Source organism: Mugil cephalus, chromosome 2 (assembly GCF_022458985.1).
Source record: "Mugil cephalus isolate CIBA_MC_2020 chromosome 2, CIBA_Mcephalus_1.1, whole genome shotgun sequence".
Taxonomy (NCBI): Eukaryota; Metazoa; Chordata; class Actinopteri; order Mugiliformes; family Mugilidae; genus Mugil; species Mugil cephalus.
In genome coordinates, this window is record NC_061771.1 from 30,668,965 (window position 1) to 30,691,904 (window position 22,940).

Sequence of the window (22,940 nt, forward strand, 5' to 3'; positions counted from 1 at the left end):
GTCTTACTTTAAGTTGAGATGTGATCAGTTTAAATTGTACTGAGATTATTACTTATTTTATTACCAGGTGTGACTTTAATGCAGATCATAAAAAGACTTCAATGTATTTGTTTCTTTTTAATTCAAACTCTTCTGATTGTTGTTTTTTTCTGACCTCTGCTGGTCACTGAGGAGAACTACACCAGACTTCACTTCACTTTCTTTAACAACAATAAACTCTTAAAACAAACAAACAAACAAAAAAACTCATTCAGTTTGGATCATTGTTTTCATGTAGTGACTGAACTGTAGGAAGATCAAATATGTTCTTCAGATGAGGTCACGTTATTCTGCGATAAAACTACAGAGAGGCTGCAGCCAGTGAGCAGAATAAGCTGTTTGATTACTGACATTTATAGCAGCTCATACCAAGGATAATTATGTGAAGATGTGAAGAAATTCTACCACTACTACTACTTGTCAAAAACTTATTTCTCTTATTTGACTGAATGTTTCTTATGTTTCTTAACACTAATTAAAACATGAAGATTTAATGTTTGGTATCAGTGTTTCTCTGTCTTATTTTCTTATCTTGGTTTTATTTTGTTCGTGGGCTGTGTAAACGGCAGCATAATTTATTTGGGTAATTAATGCAATTCTGCCATCTTGCGTTTCTTTTGTCCTTTTATTTTGAAGAGTACCACTCTTCTTCTACTGCTTCCTGTTATTGCTGGCGCTAGACTTCCTGCTCCTCTCCGATTGCATCGACCTGCTTGCGTTGCTCCAGAGTCGGTAAAACATGCAAACAAATAGTTGACCTGTGAATCCTGTTGAAACTAGGAAAAAGTTAATTTATTTATTTTATTTTTATTTATGTATTTTTTTATGTCAAGCACAGAAGGTAGACCGCTAGCAGGCACTGACTGTATGAGCTCAAACTTAGCGCCCTTGGAAGCAGAAGGAGGTAAGAGCATATTAAAGGTGCATGCAGTACAAACGAAGGAAATTGTCATCATTTATTTTAATTATTTTATTAATTCAAGCTGCACCAGGCTAATTTCATGTAAAAGTTTCATTAAGTTTGAGTTTGAACAGGATTGTATGAAGTTTAAAAATGTAAACATGATTTATTTGTATTATTTGTGCAAACATAGCATTTGTATTATCTCCACGTATAGTTTTCACGGTGTCAGATTGGTAAAGAGGAGAGAATAAAGTTACACCAGTCGAAGCTCTCTCTTATCTCTATCTTGCGTGGTTTATCCAAGAGGCCGCTACAGTGAAAAATCCCCGGCTGCAAAAGACTAGCCTGCAAGCCTGCAGAGAAGCTGACGCCATCTCATGTGAAATACAGCCACCGACCTGATACTAGCCAGCTGACTCCATTCGCACCCACATTCGGCACTCAAGTTTAAAAGGACAGCATACTTAAGGTACGACTATGGATACTGAAAGAGACATTTGGTACCAAGGAGCCAGAAAAGAGACCATTTACGCACATGTAAGCTTATAGTATAACTGAAGTGCCTTAAATGCTAACCTCATATCTCGAGGCCAAATAATTTGTGAGCTGGTTCCCAACACATAACAGTTCAGAAATTGGTGAATATTTCACGACAAATGGCAGTTGTGTTCATGGAACAATAATTCATGATATCTCTCTATATTCAAACAAAGCACAACGCTGAAAGCCTGGAATATGAACCTATCCTATGTAACGGTAACACTTGCCAGTGTGAGGCAGTTGTTCAAGTTGTGGTACCAACTAAGTGTCGAAATGAAGTGTTGAAATGTTCTCATGATCACACAGGGCGTTTGGGAGTTGGGAAAACGTATCATCACATCTTGCGTTATTTTTTTTGACTTTGTCTCATGCGTGATGTGGCAGCTTATATTAAGACTAGCCATATATGTCAGGTAACAGGTAAGCCTAATCAGGGTATTAAGCCTGCCCCGCTTTGTCCAATACCTGCAGTAGACAAGTCATTTGAACATTTAATCATTGGTATTAACACAATTTATTGCTATATTTGGAATACCAAGGATCATTCAGTCTGATCAGGGGTCAAACTTTTCATCACATTTGTTTTCACAGATTTTGAAGCAGTTAAATGAAATCAGTTCCTTATTGTTTCATTTATTTTATGTTTTCTATCTGCAGTTTGTTTTCATTGGACAGAAAGTTGGTATATATGTGGTGTTTGATCCTTCTTTTCTTTTGCAGTGTGACTTTATTTCAATCTGCAGGAACTCATCTTCATATTACAGTCTTTTACAGCTCTGGGTCAATCCCACATTCAGTCTAAAGTTACATCACTCTTCATTTCTCCTATAAACTTCTAGATTTGTGTAGAAAAATCATGTGTAACACTGTAGAATCTTGTCTAATACTGTCAGAGGGGTTTGTGTAATATAACAATAGGAGCAATAGCAACAAAGCAAAATAATCATGTAAACATTTTAATTAATTAGTGCTTGGTAGCCTTGGGGCCTGTTGCACAAAACCAGGATAAGGGATTTAGCCGGGATATGTTGGTTATCCTGGATTAATTTATCCATGATCCAGTTGCACGAAAGCAGGATGGGGGAAAGTGGGATAGACATAAGTTACCATGGAGATTTATCCCGTGGAGCTAGCCTGGTCCAGACCAGGATAACTTCCAGGATCTAGTTAATCTCATCCCTTATCTCAGTCAGCAGTCACCACAAATGGAAACCAATATTTATTCCACTGCCCACTACACATTAATATTACTTTCAACTAGACCCACTGTCATTATTTAAACATTTGTCATCATTAATTTCAATCAATTTAGATTTTTCAATCAGTAGATAGTTTAGTTTCCCATAGACTATATATAAAATATACATCCCATAGAAATATAAATACACGTCAGAGAGTAACATGATGTTTCTTTATTGAATAAGGATAAATCAATGGAAGTAAACCATCAGCTCCTTTCAAACCTGAAGTCACACAGTGCTCTACAAGATAGAAAGAACAGAATCAAAGGATATTATACAACACATAAATCCAGGACAATTCCATATTTAAATGACCAAACAAATGGCAGGGATACTGCATACACAGCATACAGCACTATCGGCCAAAACACATTCCTTTACCATTGCAGACCCAATTTAATTTAACTTTAAAGCATATGTCTCTACCATTACAGGCTATCTTCAACTTAAACATACAGAATGCAGTTTAACTGAAATAATCTTTTCCCGGTTGACAACAGTGTTCAACTGAGATGGCGGATTGTCCCAGTCCACTGTCTGATGGTACTCTGGGTCCCCCTTCCTCCCCAGGCAGGGCACATAGTAGAGGACAGGCCGCAGTGATGTCACATGTCCTGTCTGGGCTGACCTGAGATGGTGTAGACATTGGAAGCGTTCCTTCGGGAGGCCAAAGATCATCTCCATCCAGCCCTGGTCCTGGTGGGGGCATTATTATATGTCTGCTGTGCACTGACAGAAAGGGCTTCGACATGTAGGTGTGCCCGCTAAGACTCAAAAGCTCTACTTCTATGGTAACGTTCAAACATCCCTTCAAAATAAGATACAGATACTCCACAAAAACGAATATAAAGAACATTTTATTTTCATGAAAAAAATAATGCACAATAACGCCACGAGAGGACTGGATCAAAGGCAATACATTTTACCGGTACTAAAATAAGTGTTTAAACAACAAGAACAAACTAACACAAAAGACCTTGTCCATACACCTCTGATGAAGAACACTAAAGTCAAGCCATGGTCCACTAGGATAGGCCAAAACGTGTTTGCTCAAACAGGTGCGAGTTAAGGGCTTGTGCTTTGACATGGTTAATAACTTTAATAATATCATTCAATACGCTGTTCAATTCTGGTGGCATTTTTTGGCTTGCCAGCATTTCCCTGTGAATAATACAATGTGTAGATTCACATTCAGGTGCAACTTCTTTAATCCGAGCAGTTAAACCAGGCAGCCGTCCGGTCATGGCAGCAGCTTTGCTGTGCATATGCCGACACAAGAGGACCATTTCAGTTTTCCTGATATATAACCATCCAGCGACTTGAACAGTTCTGCGGTGGTGGTGTTGGTTGGCACCAATAGTGTGCATAACATATCCTCATGCACATCCTCCTGATAAAGATATCGCACATACACAAGTAGTATTGCCACCTGATGTGGTGGCCATCAGTAATTTCTTCTGTCCGTCGTGTTCCTGTTTTTTTCTTTTTTTTTCTGTCTTTTAATCCAGAATGCTTGGTCTCCAAGTGACAAAGCAATTTTAAAGGCTTCATTGCCTCATTAGCAAGCCGGTCGCCACATATTATGCAGAGCGGGCTTGGTATGTGGGAATCACCTACCGGGATAAATTCATATTTCAAGTAGGACTCCTGGTATTGTCTGTTAAAAGATTTCTTTTTCTTGGAAGTGGGCTCTTCTCCTGTCTCTTCACTGGGCCTTTCCCCTTCGCAAAGAAACTTTCCAAAGACATAAGTTTCTTACTCATTTTGCTTGCTTGTGGGTTCAATGTTGGCGCGAATCTGGTCATTTCTCAGAATAATTTTTTTTTCAAAATAAAAGATCGTTCAGACTCAGATAATACATGAAATGGAAATATTTAATTATTTCTTGTGCGGCCCGGTACCAATTGATCCACGGACCGGTACCGGTCCACGGCTGGGGGGTTGGGGACCACTGATGTAGACTATTAAACCAATCAATGCGCATCACAAGCTATGTACAGTGTACAGTATATCAAACAGTGGAAGAAAGTACCTTGTATGAAGAGGGTGGCATCTTCTTGGGAGGGACTTATATTTGAGTATGTCCCCCAAGGGATTCCCTCCAACACAAGTCTCTGTCCTCTGCTAGGGTGAAGCAGCTGGTGGTGTCTCACCACCCACTTTTATTTTTTTTTTGTTTTGTTTTTCACTGTTGTACGTACAGGCAATATAGCAGGTACAGTGTACGTTTGAGCAGAGATAGATAGATAGATAGATAGATAGATAGATAGATAGATGGCATTAGATTGAGTTGCATTGCATTGAATTGCATTTACATAATTTCATTCACATTTGCCATCAGTTTCACTTGTAGTTTCAGCTGTTTCATAATCAGAGTACAACTACGTTTTCTGAGATGTTAATTAACTATTTGGATTGTAATTGTGATGTTTCAGTAGTGTAGTGAGTGTGTGTTTGTGGAATACTTACGCATTCAGGTGGACTGTAATATGATGCCTGTTTTCTCTCTTTGTTTTGTGGCAGTGGCAGTTTTTTCTTTCTTCTTAATTTGATCTTTTACCTCTTCATAGCCCTCAGTAAGTATCTCTTGTTCCAATAGGGAGACGAACACTACTCACGTTGCCATTGTGAATCCGTCAATCTGTGATCAATCACGGGGTCTACTTGAGGAGCCTCTGATCCAAGATTAGTTTCACCTGGCTTGATGAATCTGTGTCCGCTCATCCTGGCTTGATGTGTGTACAACAGAATAAATCTGGGCGCTCTTGTTTTGGATTCGTTGAGACTTAAGGCCTGTATCATGAAGCAGAATAACGGGTTTAGCAAGGTAACTTCAGGGTTAAGCCTGGGTTTCCGGTATCACGAAGCACGATTTATTCTTACCGAGCTATGTTACTGTGGTAACTTACTCTGAACGGCAAACCTGCTTTGGGTCAGGGTAACTTTCAGGATTTACCTGAATCCGATAAAAGGCTCCACCCACCAGTCAATGAGCTCTTAGGGAAAGAATCATGTGCCCTTTCATTGAAAACCTGATTGAGACTGGAGCCCAAATCACGAGAAGAGCGTTACGGCGTCAACGCATCACAGACAGACAGACAGACAGACTGACTGACTTATCGCAGGAACTTCTGTCTTTGGAAAAGAAGTAATGCTTAAAATTAGAAGTACATAAAATTCAGAGCACAGCAATTTTCAGTATATAAAAAAAGCTGCAGCTTGTAAAAGTTGATCGATCCCTGAAGGGAAATTAGGAGATAGTCACACAAAGAAGAGGATATTTTAGCCATTTGTCCCCGCTAAACTTACAGCTCAGAATCAGGATAATTTCATTCAGGCTACAACTTGATGTATTGATATGATGTAATTGTGGCATTAGCTTCCAGCTTTATTGTAGCCCGTGTAACATTATAGAATTAAGAAATCCAACTTCCAGATGAAATTATGTTTTTGTGCTTGGTTTTTGTCTGCTCCCACGTTCTTTTTACTCGAGAGGGGGTCACATCTGGGGGAATGTCACAAATTGTCATACACGCGATTCATCTATGCATCACAGTGATTGGGATTCATGGCTTCATTAAAAGTAAACTAATTGAGCCATTGATGTGTAATTTATTTAATCTGCAATCCTTTACCATGCCTTATGGTGTCTCTTTGATGCAGCCACGGTTTTTGACTTTTCCAGTGACATTTATTTTTTCTTCTTCATATTTGAGTAGAATCAGTCTTTGCTCCTTTTTGCTGGCGGATCAGCTTCATGATTGTGATTGGCCTGCTGCCCTGGAACCCGCCATTATACATGCACGTTCACCGATTCACAACACAAACCTGGATTGAGTTAGTGAGTTGGTGACCAGTGTCGTGATACCGCTTATCCAGATCGTCACTGTTCTGGATAAGTTCCTCTGGATAAGTTGGAGTGAAGCCAGATAAATTGAGGTTGCTTCGTGATACAGGCCTCAGGCTTAGTCACTTATCCCGGATATCTGAATCCTACTTTTGTGCAAAGGACCTTGGTCCCCCAGCTTTTGCGTTTTTTGCGTTATTATTATAAATGTTCATTAATAGACTACAAATTGTACCATTTTAACAATCCATTAATCAATATTTTTCATATTTGAGAAGTGGAAGTTGAGGTGAAGTTTAGATTCTTGTCTTCAACAAACTCTCCCGATGACACGGACACGATCTAGTTCACAGCTCTAGGACTTTAATTGTAGCTCATTTTACAATTATCACAAATTCCACACAAGAGTTTCATGAATCAACATTAAAACAAATAAAAACATTAAACAGGTAAAAGGTAAAAGTCCAACAACCATTGAATCTAAACTGAAGAATGAAGGAATGAGAACATTAATGATAGAAAACAAGTTGATATGAACATTTTTATCATAATTCACAATTAAATCATTTTATTCCAGAATAATCCATTTCCATCTCCATCTTCCATCTCTAATCCATTGATATCTTTGTGTTCTTAGCTGTACCAGTATTGTAGTATTAAAGCATATATGTACAGAGTGGGAATAAAGAGTGAAGATCAATAAGTTAATTCATTGATCTCAAAGCTTCGTCAGACAGTTTGATTGACAGGACAGATGATCAGAGGTGCAGAGTTTTTACCTCCATCATTCAACCAGGGACCGAAATATGGGTAAAGTTTGTCATTGAAGGAGCAGCCAGTAAAGGAGTAGATAAGAGCTGCAGTATCTACGTCATGAAAGGAGACCAGACCCTCCCCATAATCCACAAACACCCCCACGTTCTCAGGACGAGAACCAAGAGAGAGACGCACTGGAGGATCAGCACAGGCTTTGTATTCATTGCTATTTCTCAAACAAACAGTCCAGTAACCATTCTGAGGATTCAGTGGGATGTTTCCTTTCCTGTTGATTGACTCTCTGGCCACTCCTACAGTCCATTTAGTCTTTCCTTTAACCTGAACCTGAAAGTAAAATCTACCTGAAGAGAAACTCTTCTTTCCTAAAACACACGCACATGTAGAAAATCTCTCTGGGTTGTCTGGGAGATTCTTCCTCACGTCACCACAGTGAACTTGTTTTCCATCATCAGACAGGATGAGTGCAGGATTTGCTGTATCAGGATCTAGAGTCACATCCACTGCATACTGCTGGACCCTCTTCAGCTCAGCCTCAACCAGCTTCTTCATGTTTTTACTGAGTTTCTCCTCCAGCTGAGTTACAGCTTTCACTACAGTCCCCTCATATGATGGTGGACGGACGCTGACCTCTGTCCAGTCCTTGGTGGGTGGAGCAGCTTTCAGAGAGGAGAAGCTTTGGAGGAGGTGGAGGTGGTCTTCAGAGTGTGAGAGCTCCTTTAACTTAGAACTCCTCTTCATCAGCTCAGAGACTTCCTGTTCCAGATCTTTGATGATACCTTCAGCCTGTTTCTCTGTTGTTTTCTGTTTGTCTTCGATCTCCTTTATGAGCTGGTCCAGGCCTCTCTCAACAGACTCCTTCAGAGCAGTGAAGACCTGAACACCTTCTGCTTTCTCTCTGTCTGCAGCATCTTTACTCATCTTCACTGACTCTTTCATCTCCTCAATCTTCAGTCGTCTCTTCTGGATCATCCGCTGAATTTCATCCTCTGTCTTCCCCAGCTGTGCCTTCTTTCCTTCATATCCTTCTTTCAGAGGGACAACCTCATGTGTCTTGTGGTCTAAAACAGAACAGATCATGCAGACACATGTCTGGTCGGTCTTACAGTACAGCTCCAGAGGTTTATCGTGCTTCCTGCACATCCTGTCTTCCAGGTTGTCCACAGGGTGGATCAGCTGATGTGTTTTCAGGCGTGACATTGTCAGATGAGGCTCCAGGTGAGAGTCACAGTAGGAGAGCAGACACACCAGGCAGGACTTCAGGGCCTTCAGTTTGGTTCCAGTGCAGACGTCACAGGGAACTTCCCCTGGTTTGGCAGCTTGTTGCTCTGAGCTGCTGCTGCTGCCTTTCTGTTGAGCTTCATGTCTGAACTGAGCAACCATCTCAGATAACAAAGTGTTGATTTTTAGCTGAGGTCTATTGTAGAAAATTTCTTTACACAGGGGACACTTGCATAGATCAGTAGTATCCCAGTGTTGAGTGATGCAGTGTTTGCAGAAGTTGTGTCCACATGGTGCAGTGACTGGATCAGTGAACACATCCAGACAGATGGAGCACAGAAACTGATCTTCAGATCTCAGACATTTTGCAACAGACATGTCTACACACTGACAACAAGAGAAAAAAAACACAGTTTAGGTAGAGATTTATTGATTATTGATGAGTTATTGAACTTCTAAAGAAACATGCTGAGTCAAGTGTGAAGAGGAAAGAGTGGAACTTCCTGTTGGATTGAAGGTCAAAGTTTTGATGCTTTGATGAAATATTATCAGCTGTACTCACCAGTATTTGAGTCAGATGTTGAGAAAGAACAGATGAACTCAGTTGAATTTTCTTCAGACAGAAACACAGAGATTTGTCTGGACTGCAGCTCTGCCACCGCCCTGACAATGTTTGAGTTTCATTTCAGGAAAGTGATGTTGAATCTGGTCTTTCCAGTTTAGCTCCTCCTCTAAATGCTGCTCTGTTTGTCTCAGTTTTTTTCCTGCTTCAAGTGAAGATGTGATCAGTTTAAAATACATGAGAGTTTTACATGACTTATTTCCTGGTGTGGCTTTATTGCAGTTCATCACTCTTCTGATAGTTGTTCTGTTTTTTTCTGACCTCTGCTGGGCATAGAGAAAGACTACACCAGACTTCACTTCACTTTTATTAACAACAATAAACTTTTTAAGTGTTTCTGAATATATTGAACCCGACTTAAACTCACATTCAGTTTGCATCATTGTTTCCATCTAGTGACTGAACTGTAGGAAATCTGCTCTTCACATGGCATATGCCCACATCAACGTCACTTTCAGATGTATCAAAAGTGAATTGACCGTGGAAATGGGCGGTGACCTCCGCCAACATCATTGCTGGCGTACACCGGTTTCCACAGTATTGTGAAATCAATCATCATTTTCGTTTGCTGAGGCCAGTATTACTGGAGCTGTGCGCAAAGCTGCGGAGCCAGGTATTGTCCATGCCCACACAGGTGCTCACCACACTGGGGTTCCTGGCAACAGGGGCTTTGCAGCGGGAACTGGCCGACCGGTCAGGAGTGTGTCAGTCAACCCTGAGCCGTGCCATGCCAGCTGTGTGGGACGAGATCATCAATCATCAGGGCCTTTGTCAGGAGGTAAATTGTCTGACTTCATTGAGTCATTGATATGATAAAAACATGTGAGTCTGGTAGCAGGTAGAGTTGTTTGGCTCATCAACTACCCCATGGTAGATACAGACAGGAGGTAGCCATTACCCCAAAAAGACAGCAGGGGGTTAATAATCACATAGTCCACGGAGACAGAAAATGATGAAATTCACTCTGATTCTCTGGTCTTAATGAAGATCTTGAATTTCATCATTTCCTGTAAATCAGGACTCAAAGAAAACAAATGAGCTGGTTACAGACATCGTTATTTCTGCTTTAAAACAAAAGCACAGTGAAAATAACATCACATATTCTCCGATTTACTTCAATACAGTTTTCTGTCCACCTCTTTTCATTTCTGAAGCCCAGTCAACCACTTCTCTCCCATTAAAGCTTTATGTGTCAACAATCCTGTAAGATTTATATCATGTGGAAAGAATCAAACTGATAATCTGATCAGAACCTTTGTAAATTATTTTAAAACAAATTCAAAGTCAAGTACGGGATTCTCTCCACATGTGACTTCCAACTCAGAGTAGATAGATGCAGGTGTTTTCAGGTAAAAAACATACACTCAGTTATCAGAGGTATGTTTGTCTCAACAACAAAGAGCACCGTAGCCTCTGAAGCATCGTGGTCACATCATCATATCTGGGGGCTGCTGATCTACATCTGGAACCTGGGCCCCAAGTCACAAATAGCCAAGTGTCAACAAAATACAAGAAGGAACAAGGAACAATACAAGAAGGAACATTAAATGAAGGAACAAGGAACAATACATTGTGGAACATTTTGTTTCTCCCTCGACTCCCCAGGAGGGGTCACTTCGTCAGACAGTCTATGATGGACAGGACTGTTGTTGTTTCCTTTGCAGATTTCTGAGACCATAAAACAAAGCCACAAAACGAGCCTGTAAGTACAGTCCCATGCCAACGAGCAAGAATTTAGTACTTTTTCTCCCGCCTACGTGTAATCCACCAGCAGGCACTAGAGATGAGAACAACCAGACTTCTCGGCGCCTGGACCACCTGTGGCAGATAAAGATAAATAATAATTAAGAACTGCAAGATCCCTCATCGACTACAACTACAAACTATGTAAATGTAAATGTCATGTAAACTATGAAATGTACACTTGTAACCAAAATTACAATGTTTGATCTATACTCAGCTCGTGATTTGTGTCAATTTACAGTTTTGTTCGTCTTTCTAGCTTGAAATTTGGTAAAGTTAGTCCCTTAGTATTTTAATCCTAAGTCTCTACCATGAAGCCATACTGCCATCCAGAGGCTAGATAAAGAAATGTCTTTGGAATGTGGTAGTTTAGTCAAGGCAAAACTGCTTAGCCTAGCCCGAATATAATCTACCTTTACTTGCAAGCGCTTCTTACTATCATTATTTAGTTATAATGAATTAGGATATTGAGTAAAGTCATAGAAATGAATGAATGTTAGTGATAATGTGTTTTCATGCCGACATGATGTTTCATTCCAAAAAATCAAGGAATCATGATGTGGCATGAGAAAGGAAAATGGCAAGGAAAAAAACAAGGACGAGGAAACATGGAACATGCGTGGAGACGTTAAGACGACGCGACAAGGAAGAAAGGGAAAGGCAGGGCTATATATACACATGAGGACTGAGGGATGACAAGACACAGGTGAGACGCATGAGGGCAATCACAGCAGGAGAAACCAATTAATAATCACGAAACAAGGAGGCACAAAACAGGATACCCAGAAACTTAACAAAATAAAACAGGAAACACAAGACATGACCCAGACACACATGACCAACCACAAGGAGACAGGAGAGACAGGAAACTAGATAACCCCCCCCCCCACCCGGTGGCGGGACGCTCCCGAGGACGGCTGGGAGGCTGGGAAAATGTGGCAGGCCGCTCAGGAACGCAGGCGTGGACTGCCGGTGCGGCAAAGGGCTCAGGATCGGGAACTCAGGCGTGGGCTGCAGGTGCGGCGACCGGCTCAGGATTGGAAACGTAGGCATGCGCTGCCGGTGCGGCGACCGGCTCAGGATCGGGAACGCGGGCATGGGCAGCAGGTGCGGTAACCGCCTCAGGAACATGGTCTGCCGGACCTAACGGCTCCTCAGAATCGGGGACGTGGACTACCGCAGCAAACGGCTCCTCAAGAATGTGGGCGATGGGAGCAAACGGCTCCTCGGGAACATGGACGATGGGAGCAAACGGCTCCTCGGGAACGTGGACAATGGGAGCAAACGGCTCCTCAAGGAACGGGAACGTGGGCAATGGGAGCAAACGGCTCCTCAGGAACGGGAACGTGAGATGCTGCGGACGGCTGGTTCCTGGGTGCAGGCACTGGGTGCAGGTACTGGGACGCACTGCAGACGGCCGGCCAAGACCGGGGACAAGGAGACAAGGAGGCACAAAACAAGAAACCCAGAAACTTAACAAAATAAAACAGGAAATACAAGACACGACCCAGACACACATGACCGACCACAAGGAGACATGACAGACAGGAAACTAGATAACTCGACAAAATAAAACAGGGAACTTCAAAACATAACTCCAAAATGAAAGACAGACCTAAACCATGACACACTGACAACCGATTTTTAACACACGTCATCTGACTCTGCTGCACGGCAACTTCACAGTTGTCCACTTTGTCTACATAACGCTGAAGAAGACTCCAGCTGTAACCGACACTGAGGTTAAGATCTGTAGGACTGTCCATCAATCTACTTTCAGTGCATCAGTACTGCTGGGTTTCCCCGACGACACCGCTGTGGAAGATCAAGCTCACCAGGGTTTGGTAACCTGATCCAGTTGTTCGGAGCGGCATCCAAGGAGTTTCCATAAGTAGACCATCACCTCATATTTGAGCAGAGTTGATGATTGTGGTATAACTAACGAAACCTGAAACAAATCTAAATCGTTAATTTAAGAAATGAGGTTCCGTTTGCGTCCTCAATTTCATTCATACTTCTCACTTTAGTTAAACTCGTTTCTTTTGATATTCTCATCATTTTCCATTACACTGTTATATTATTCATCATATTGTTTATTAATCACAATTCACCTATGTACATAAAGCACATATTTAACTTAAGTCATTGTTAGAAGGTCCTTGTGAGCTGGAAATAGGTGATCCCTGTACTGATAGCTGACGCCTCAGATATGATGAGACTGATTAAATACTAATAATTAATGTCGATCCAATATTAATTGAGTTATTCTCATAGTGTATTCTAAATCTGTGAGTGGTGCCCCATTTTGAGAAGTGCAGTTATTACACTTAATTGTTTAATAACTTATTTCCCCTACAATATGAAGGTACATTACATGAAGGAACAAGGAACAATACTCGAAGGAACATTACACGAAGGAACAATACATGAAGGAACAATACTTGAAGGAACATTACATGGTGGAACAATACATGAAGGAACAAGGAACAATATACGAAGGGGCAAAACATCAATGAACAAGGAACAATAGATGAAGGAACAATATATGAAGCAACATAGAACAATACATGAAGGAACATTACATGATGAAGGAACAAAGAACAGTACATGAAGGAACAATACTTGGAGGAACATTACATGAAGGAACAAAACACGAAGGAACAATACTTGAAAGAACATTACATGAAGGAACAATACATAAAGATATAAGGAACATTACATGGAGGAACAATACATGAAGGAACAAGGAACAACACGTGAAAGAACAATCCATGAAGGAACAAGGATCAATCCATGAAGGAACAAGGAACGATGCATGTAGGAACATTACATGAAGGAACAATGTATGAAGGAACATGGCACAATACATGAAGGAACAATAGATGAAGGAAAAATACAAAAAGGAACAATACGTGAAGAAACATTACATGAAGGAACAAGAAACATCACATGAAAGAAACAATACATGAAGAAACATTACATGAAGGAACAAAACATGAAGTAACAAGGGACAATACATGAAGGAACAACAGATGAAAGAACACGGGACAATACATGAAAGAACAAGGAACAATATATGAAGGAACACTACATGAAGGAATATTACATGAAGGAACAGCACATGAAGGACCATTACATGAAGAAACAAGGAATATCACATGAAGGACCAATACATGAAGGGACATTACATGAAGGAACAAGGAACAACACATGAAGGAACACGGAACAATACATGAAGAAACAATACATGAAGGAACACGGACCAATACATGAAGGAACAATACTTGAAGGAACAATACATGAAGGGAAATTACATGAAGGAACACGGACCAATACATGAAGGAACACGGACCAATACATGAAGGAACAATACTTGAAGGAACAATACATGAAGGGAAATTACATGAAGGAACACGGACCAATACTTGAAGGAACACGGACCAATACATGATGGAACATTACATGAAGGAAGAAGGACCAATACCAATACTGGTGGGATCATGCAGGGAATTCTGCAATTCAGAAATACTATAATCAATGCCCTCACAACAAGAACACAGTAGCCAGAGAAAACCCATGCAACATGCAAATACCACCTATAAATGCCCTAGTCAACTCAAACTTGGGTTCATATCAAAAGCACCATGAAACGTTCAAGATCTCACTAAATCAAATACTCAAGATCGAAACAATAACACTACAACAATAATAAAAAAAAAACACAATGCACAGGTCATGGTGTGAACGGCACACACCCAAAACACAGCAATCAATCACCACAAACAATATACCACAGCCATTTCATGGATGTTATTAATGTGTCTATAAATAAAGTTTGAGTTGAACTGAAGTGACAAACCTCAGTGTGACATTGTTATCATGTCTATTTATCTACACAATCTAATTCCCAAATGTTATATTCTTGATGTCTGTGGTGGAGGTAGGTCACTGCCACCTTCTGCCACCAGAACATTATGATCAAGACCATCAACTGAGGATTCATCTGATCTGTCCCCTGAGGTTCAGTTATATCTCACTTATTTAAAGCAAACAGGAGGCAGCTGAACAGAATTTGAAGTTATTTGATTACTTTATTTGAAGACAGATTTCTGTTTAAAGTTAGTAAATTATGAATGCATCATAATGTATATTTACCATTAAATATGAACTATTTTGCAAAAGAATTACAGAGAATCTGATCAATTAAATGAAATAAGTTTCTTATTGTTTCATTTTTTTTATGTTTTCTATCCGCAGTTTGTTTTCATTGTACAGAAAGTCAGTATAAAAATTTGGTATAGAAAAGTTGGTATATATGTTGTTGTGTGTCGTGGCAAAAGATCTTGAGCAAAAAGTCTAATACACAAATAATAGGATTCCGGAGGCTAGCTGGAGGACTGGCAACTGGAAGAACTGGCAGAGAATGGTAGAGTGGAGAGTCCTTAAACATGGTTTAACACAACGAGAGATGTGAAACAGGTGGGAAGGCAGCCCAGCCCCAGCGTAGCAATCAGCAGCTCATTCCACACACCTGAGGTGAGAAAAGCAGGCATGAAAGTAAACCAAAAGAGGGCAACAAGTCACCTCCTAACAGAATGTCACAGCTGAAATCGAGACTTGTCAGACCACGTTTTTCCAATGTTCTTTTGTCCAATTTTTGTGAGCCAAACTGTAGTCTCGGCATCTGTTCTTAGCTGACAAGAGTGACACCCGATGGAGTCTTCTGCTGCTGTAGCCCATCTTCTTCAAGGTTGGACATGTTGTGCATTCAGAGATGGTATTCTACATTCCTTGGTTGTAACCAGTGGTTATTTGAGTTACTGTTTCCTTTCTATCATCTCCAACTAGTCTGCCCATTCTCCTCTGACCTCTCACATCAACAAGACATTTTAGTCCACACAATTGCTACTCACTGGATATTTCCTCTTTTTCGGACCATTCTCCGTAAACCCTAGAGATGGTTGTGTGTGAAAATCCCAGTAGATCAGTTTCTGAAATACTCAGACCAGCCCGCCTGGCACCAACAACCATACCACGTTCAAAGTCATTTAGATCCTCTTTCTTCCCCATTCTCATGTTCAGCTTGAACTTCAGGAAGTTGTCTTGATCACCTCTACATGAATAAATTCATTGAATTTCAGTCTTGTGATTGAGTGATTAGCTATTTGTGTTAACCAGGAATCGAACTGTTGTACCCAATAAAGTGGCCAGTGAGTGTTTACTTGACATATGTGAGAGACCACATGGCTCAGCAGAGGAGCTTTACAACCCGAAGGTAATGTTTTATTATGAGAGACTATTTTTTCGTGTCGTGATCACTCTCTTTGTAAAATCTTGTCACTGATAAAATGTAGCATATTAGATAATTTAAGTTCTATCACAGAGTAAGGTGACCTCATCTGAAGAATAAATTTGACTTTCCTACTGTTCAGTCACTAGATGGAAACAATGATCCAAACTGAATGAACCTTTTTCAAAAGTTTATTTTTGTTAATGACAGTAAAGTGAAATATGGTGTGGGTCTTCTCTGTGACCAAAAGAGATCAGAAAGGACACCAATGAATGGAAGACTTTGATCTGAAAAAAAAAAACACATTGGAGTCTTTTTAAGAGTCACACAAGGGAATTAAATAGGTCATAATGCCAATGCATTTTAAACTGATCACGTCTGAACTTGAAGCAGGAAACAAACTGTGCCAAACAGACCTGCAGTTAGAGGAAGCGGTTAACCATGAAGACCAGATTCAACGTCAGTTTACTGAAGTGAAAGTTCGTCAGAGCGGCAGCAGAGCTGTAGTCAAGACAAATCTCTGTGTTTCTATCTGAAGAAAATTCATCTGAGTTCATCTGTTCTTTCTCAACATCTGACTCAAATACTGGTGAGTACAGCCGATAATATTTACTGTGTTTCAACAACCAGCATCAAAACTTAGAGCTTAAGTTCAACAGGAAGTTCCACTCTTTCCACTTCACACTGACTCAGCACGTTTCTTTAGAAGTTCAATAACTCATCAATAATCAATAAATCTTTACTTAAAGTGTGTTTTTCTCTCTTGTTGTCAGTGTGTAGACATGTGTGCTGCCAGATGTCTAAGTTCTGAAGATCAGTTTCTGTGCTCCATCTGTCTGGATGTGTTCACTGATCCAGTCACTACATCATGTGGACACAACTTCTGTAAACACTGTATCACTGAACACTGGGATACTACTGATCGATACAGGTGTCCCCTTTGTACAGAGATTTTCTACACTAGACCTCAGCTGAAGATCAACACATTCATCAGTGAGATGGTTACTCAGTTCAGACATGAAGCTCAACAGAAAACCAGCAGCTCAGAGCAACAAGCTGCCAAACCAGGAGAAGTTCCCTGTGACGTCTGCACTGGAACCAAACTGAAGGCCCTGAAGTCCTGCCTGGTGTGTCTGCTCTCCTACTGTGACTCTCACCTGGAGCCTCATCTGACAATGTCACGTCTGAAAAGACATCAGCTGATCCATCCTGTGGACAACCTGGAAGACAGGATGTGTAGGAAGCACGATAAACCTCTGGAGCTGTTCTGTAAGACCGACCAGACATGTGTCTGCATGCTCTGCTCTGTTTTAGACCACAAGACACATGAGTTTGTTCCTCTGAAAGAAGAATATGAAGGAAAGAAGGCAGAGCTGGAGAAGACAGAGGATGAAATTCAGCGGATGATCCAGAAGAGACGACTGAAGATTGAGGAGATGAAAGAGTCAGTGAAGATGAGTAAAGTTGCTGCAGACAGAGAGAAAGCAGAAGGTGTTCAGGTCTTCACTACTCTGAAGGAGTCTGTTGAGAGAGGCCTGGACCAGCTCATAAAGGAGATCGAAGACAAACAGAAAACAACAGAGAAACAGGCTGAAGGTTTCATCAAAGATCTGGAACAGGAAGTCTCTGAGCTGATGAAGAGGAGCTCTGTGGTAAAGCAGCTCTCACGCTCTGAAGACCACCTCCACCTCCTCCAAAGCTTCTCCTCCCTGAAAGCTGCTCCACCCACCAAGGACTGGACAGAGGTCAGCGTCCGTCCACCATCATATGAGGGGACTGTGGTGAGAGCTGTGACTCAGCTGGAGGAGACACTCAGGAAAGACAAGAAGAAGCTGCTTAAGGCTGAGCTGAAGAGGGCCCAGCAGTATGCAGTGGATGTGACTCTAGATCCTGACACAGCAAATCCCTACCTCATCCTGTCTGATGATGGAAAACAAGTGATTCATAGTACTGTGAGGAAGAATCTTCCAGACAACCCAGAGAGATTTTCGTTTTGTCTTTGTGTTTTCGGAAAGAAGAGTTTCTCTTCAGGCAGATTTTACTTTCAGGTTCAGGTTAAAGGAAAAACTGACTGGGATCTAGGAGTGGCCAGAGAGTCAGTCAACAGGAAGGGAAGCATCACAGCAAGTCCTCAGAATGGTTTCTGGACTGTTCGTTTGAGAAATAGCAATGAATACGAAGCCTGTGCTGGTCCTTCAGTGCGTCTCTCTCTTGGTTCTCGTCCTGAGAAGGTGGGAGTGTTTGTGGATTATGAGGAGGGTCTGGTCTCCTTTCATGATGTAGATACTGCAGCTCTTATCTACTCCTTTACTGGCTGCCACTTCAATGACAAACTTTACCCATTGTTGGGCCCTAGTCTGAACTATGGTGGTGAAAATTCTGCACCTCTGATCATCTGTCCTGTCAATCAAACTGTCTGATCCATTTAATGATGAAGCTTTGAGATCAATGAATGAACTTATTGATCTTCACTCTTTATTCCCACTCTGTACATATATGCTTCAATACTACAATACTGGTACAGCTGTGAGCACAAAGATATCAATGGATTAGAGGGATATGGTACAAACTGATCATTCTGGAATAAAATGATTTCATTGTGAATTATCATAAAAATGTTCATATCAACTTTTTTCATTCCTTCATTCTTCAATTTATCAGTTTAGATTTAATGGTTGTTGGACTTTTACTTTTTACTTGCCTTTATGTTTTTATTCTGTTGATTCATGAAACTCTTGTGTGTAATTTGTGTTAACTATGAAATGAGCTACAATTAAAGAGCTGTGTCATGCCTGTGTCATCAGGAGAGTGTGTTGATGAAAAAAATACATGAGAAATATTGATTGATAGATTGATTATTAAAATGTGACAGTTTGTATTAATGAATATCTACACACAAATATGAGAGATTATAACCATATGGCTAATTTCCATATCACAACTCATTAGCTGGTAAAAACAAAAAAAAACAAAACAAACAACAACAAAAAATTACAGTCACCATAATACCATAACTGGACAAAAACACACAAAAAAGAAGAACAAGACTGCAACAAGAAATAGTGCACAGATACACACAAAAGCTGGTGTACCAACGCATGCTACCAAGCACTAATCAGAGCCTTCTTCCCTCTTCCTCCCGTATTTCATCCCATTTTTCGTGACGTAAGACATTGAGACTATATTTACACTTTAAACTGTGGGCACAATTCTTGTGTATTGGTGTATTAATCCACATTTTGATAGGTCATATAGTTTTTGTTCAGTCACTATTCAATGACCATGATCAATTTTGAGAATTGTAATCAGTGTGTATTGTGCTGAATGTTCGTGCTAGAGTGGATGACATCATCAGTTAGAGTGGGGGAAGTTGTCTGACATTGTTTGAAACTTTTCTCTTTCCACGCTCCTCCCAGCCACAACTTCCACTCTACACACACGATTTTTCCCACAGTTGTAAACAAACTTGTTCTGTCTCTCACAATGTGCAAAGCAGTGACACTTAAAGAATTTAAACTGTGAGCCTCTGAGTGCGGTCACGTCTCTCTCTGCTCTCCATTGACTCTAATGCAAAGATTTTCTGAGAGAAGTGGAAGGGACCCCTGTGTAAAACTCGCACGTGTCTCCAAAGTATTTACTATAGAAAGAAAAATAACATCATTTTTTCATAATTTTTTTTTCTGATAGGAGCTACCGTTTTGTCACAGTAAGGCCAAATGTGAGACTAGCACAGAGAGAGAAAATCACCGTTTTTCTCCACGTTTCTGTCTGTCTCTGCCTGCCTGAGCCACAGCTGAGACCAATTCATTAATCAGGGACTCCTCTTGATATCTCTGCTGTTAATATTGCTGATCCCTGTCTCCCAGACATTTATGTTACAACAATACACGCCAACACACACACCTCTACCACACACATGTGCGCACACTTCTCAACCCACACAAACACACAGGTAACTTTAGGTGAGTACAGTTACACACATGCACATGCACACACAGGTGACTTGTGTGATTACAGCTCCTCAGTATCAGTGCTCAGTGAAAGATGATCATATGTCTGTCTGATTACCTCTGGTCATGGGTTTGATTCCCATGTTGCCAGAGATGGTACCCCCGGCAGTAGCCCCCTGTGGCCCTTTCAAAATTTCCTAGAGGGAATTTTCTACTTAATTAAAATGTTCACATGATTATTTTGCAAATATCGCTCTGTTGCTATTGCTCCTATTGTTATATTACACAAACCCCTCTGACACTATTAGACAAGATTCTAGTGTTACACATGACTGTACTACACAAATATAGAAGTTTATAGAAAAATTAAGAGTGACGTAACTTTAGACTGAATGTGGGATTGACCCAGAGCTGCAAAAGACTGTAATATGAAGATGGGTTCCTGCAGATTGAAATAAAGTCACACTGCAAAAGAAAAGATGAACTAAACACAAGTCCTCTTGTTCTATGTTAGAATAATAATCACATGTAAACCTGAAGGAGAAAACAAAACTTATCAAACAGAGTTACAGTTAGAGGAGGAGTAAAGCTGGAAAGATCAGATTTAATGTCAGATTCCTGAAATAAAAGTCAGTTTAACAAAAAATCTGTGCTTTCAATTACAGATAAAAGCACTATAAAGTACCAACAAGTGATCAGTAAAACCAGCAGGTACAATAAAACCGTCTTTAAAAGTATTCATTTGATATTTAAAACAATAAAGTTTAAGTTTATTTCGTTCAGATAGCACCTTAAAAGTTAAGAGGATTTGAATGTCATATAAACATGTAAATTACACATCGTAATTATGTCGTTTCTGTTACTGAAAATTAAATGTGTCGCGTTAAAAGCTAAAGCTGTCTGTTATCATCCGACTTGGTTCTCAGTCACACATTTCAATCAAAATCAAACAATCAAGTGTGAGGTTACACGATCGTTAATGGAAGTGTTTTCCCTGGTAAATAGTTACTTTTATAGTGTAGTAATTCAGTTACTAACTCTGTTACTTTTTGGGAGAAGTAACTAGTAACTATAACTAATTACTTTTTTAATGTAACCATGCCCAACGCTGGTCTTTACAACGTTAACTATTGTAGGTCAGTACAATGTGAACATTTTAATTAATTAGTGCTTGGTAGACTTAGTCCCCCAGCTTTTGTGTGTGTCTGTGAATTATTTGTTATTGCATGTTTGTTTGTAGTTTTTATATGGTTATAGTCTCTCATATTTACGTGTAATTGTTTATTAATACAAACTGTCCCATTTTAATAATCAGTCAATCAATATTTGTCATGTTTTTTTGAAAAGTGGAAGTTGAGGCGTTTGAGATTCATTTCTTCAACAAACTCTCCTGATGACACAGACACGATCTAGTACACAGCTCCAGAACTTTAATTGTAGCTCATTTTACAATTATCACAAATTCCACACTAGAGTTTTATGAATCAACAGAATAAAAACATTAAAACAAAGGTAAAAGGTAAAAGTCCAACAACCATTAAATCTAAACTGATAAACTGAAGATTGACGGAATGAGAACATTAATCAAAGAAACAAGTTGATATGACATTTTTATCATAATTCACAATGTAATCTTTTTATTCCAGAATAATCAGTTTGTACCGTATCTCTCTAATCCATTGGTATCTTTGTGTTCTCAGTTATACCAGTATTGTAGTATTAAATGTAGGAGAATCAAGTTATTACATAATTAATTGTAATAACTGCACTCTTTCAAAAGGGGCACCACTCACAGATTTAGAATACACTTTGAGAATTAAACAATCAATATTCATCTGATCTCATCTTCTGTATCGTTTAATCCTGCACTAGGGTCGCGGGGTTACTGAAGCTTATCCCAGCTGGCATCCGGCGAGAGGCGGGGTACACCCTGGACAAGTCGCACAAGGGCTAACACTGAGACATGCAACCATTTGCACTCACACGCACACCTAGGGTCAATTTAGAGTCACCAATTAGCCTAACAAGCATGTCTTTGGAGGTGGGAGGAAGCCAGAGTACCCGGAGAGAACCCCCGCGAACACAGGGAGAACATGCAAACTCCACCCAGAAAGGCCCGAGCTGGACTTGAATTAATATTCAATAAGTATTAATTATTAGTAAATAACCAATCTCAACATATCTGAGGCATGAGCTCTCAGTACGGGGATCATCTGTTTCCAGCTCACACGGACGACAACAACGACTCAAGTGAAATATGTGGTTTATTTACAAAGGTGAACAGTGAACAATAAACAATATGGTGAATAACATAACAGAGTAACAGAAAATGATGATAATACTCAAGTAAACGACAATGAGGACGCAAACCTAATTTCTTAAATTAATGATTTAGATTTGTTTAAGGTTTCTATAGTTATAACACGTCATCAACTCTGCTCAAATATGAAGGTGACGGTCTACTTATGGAAACTCCTTGGATGCTGCTCCGAACAACTGGATCAGGTGACCAAACCCTGTCCTGGTGAGCTCGATCTTTCACAGCATTATCATCAGGGCAAACCCAGCAGTACCGAAGCGTTGAGAGCAGACTGAGGACAGCCCTGCAGATCCGGACCTCAGCGTCGGTTACAGCTGAAATCTTCCCCAGCGTTATGTAGACAAAGTGGACAACTGCGAAGTTGCCGTGCAGCAGAGTCTGATGACGTGTTAAAAATTGGTTGTCGATGATGGAATTGAAAAATACTTCAGATGGCCGGTCGAAAATAT

General features: G+C 40.3%; 2 protein-coding genes and 1 long non-coding RNA gene across 5 annotated transcripts; 2 read left to right on the forward strand and 1 right to left on the reverse strand.

Moving 5' to 3' along the window:
* Positions 1 to 694: 694 nt before the first annotated feature.
* On the forward strand, positions 695 to 22,098 carry LOC125004082. 3 transcript variants are annotated; one of them, XR_007112307.1, is made up of 4 exons: positions 695 to 771; positions 878 to 943; positions 1,248 to 1,412; positions 22,044 to 22,098. It is a non-coding gene; the product is annotated as an uncharacterized LOC125004082 (long non-coding RNA). The 3 variants fall into 3 exon arrangements; XR_007112306.1 differs by lacking the exon at positions 22,044 to 22,098 and adding an exon at positions 10,853 to 15,680; XR_007112308.1 differs by lacking the exon at positions 22,044 to 22,098 and adding an exon at positions 8,501 to 8,617.
* LOC125004052 (zinc finger protein RFP-like) lies at positions 6,913 to 10,859 on the reverse strand. Its single transcript, XM_047578403.1, has 2 exons — positions 9,129 to 10,859; positions 6,913 to 8,953 (listed from the first exon to the last, which is right to left on the reverse strand). The coding sequence occupies exon 2, from the start codon at positions 8,942 to 8,944 to the stop codon at positions 7,301 to 7,303; it is 1,644 nt and encodes a 547-aa protein (XP_047434359.1). The 5' UTR covers positions 8,945 to 8,953; positions 9,129 to 10,859; the 3' UTR covers positions 6,913 to 7,300.
* LOC125004059 (zinc finger protein RFP-like) lies at positions 16,362 to 19,016 on the forward strand. The gene is made up of 2 exons (XM_047578409.1): positions 16,362 to 16,810; positions 16,995 to 19,016. The coding sequence occupies exon 2, from the start codon at positions 17,004 to 17,006 to the stop codon at positions 18,639 to 18,641; it is 1,638 nt and encodes a 545-aa protein (XP_047434365.1). The 5' UTR covers positions 16,362 to 16,810; positions 16,995 to 17,003; the 3' UTR covers positions 18,642 to 19,016.
* Positions 22,099 to 22,940: the final 842 nt, after the last annotated feature.

Excerpts from the sequence above, each read along its gene's own strand:
- LOC125004052 (XM_047578403.1), bottom strand. The coding sequence starts at position 8,944 with ATGTCTGTTGCAAAATGTCTGAGATCTGAAGATCAGTTTCTGTGCTCC.
- LOC125004059 (XM_047578409.1), top strand. The coding sequence starts at position 17,004 with ATGTGTGCTGCCAGATGTCTAAGTTCTGAAGATCAGTTTCTGTGCTCC.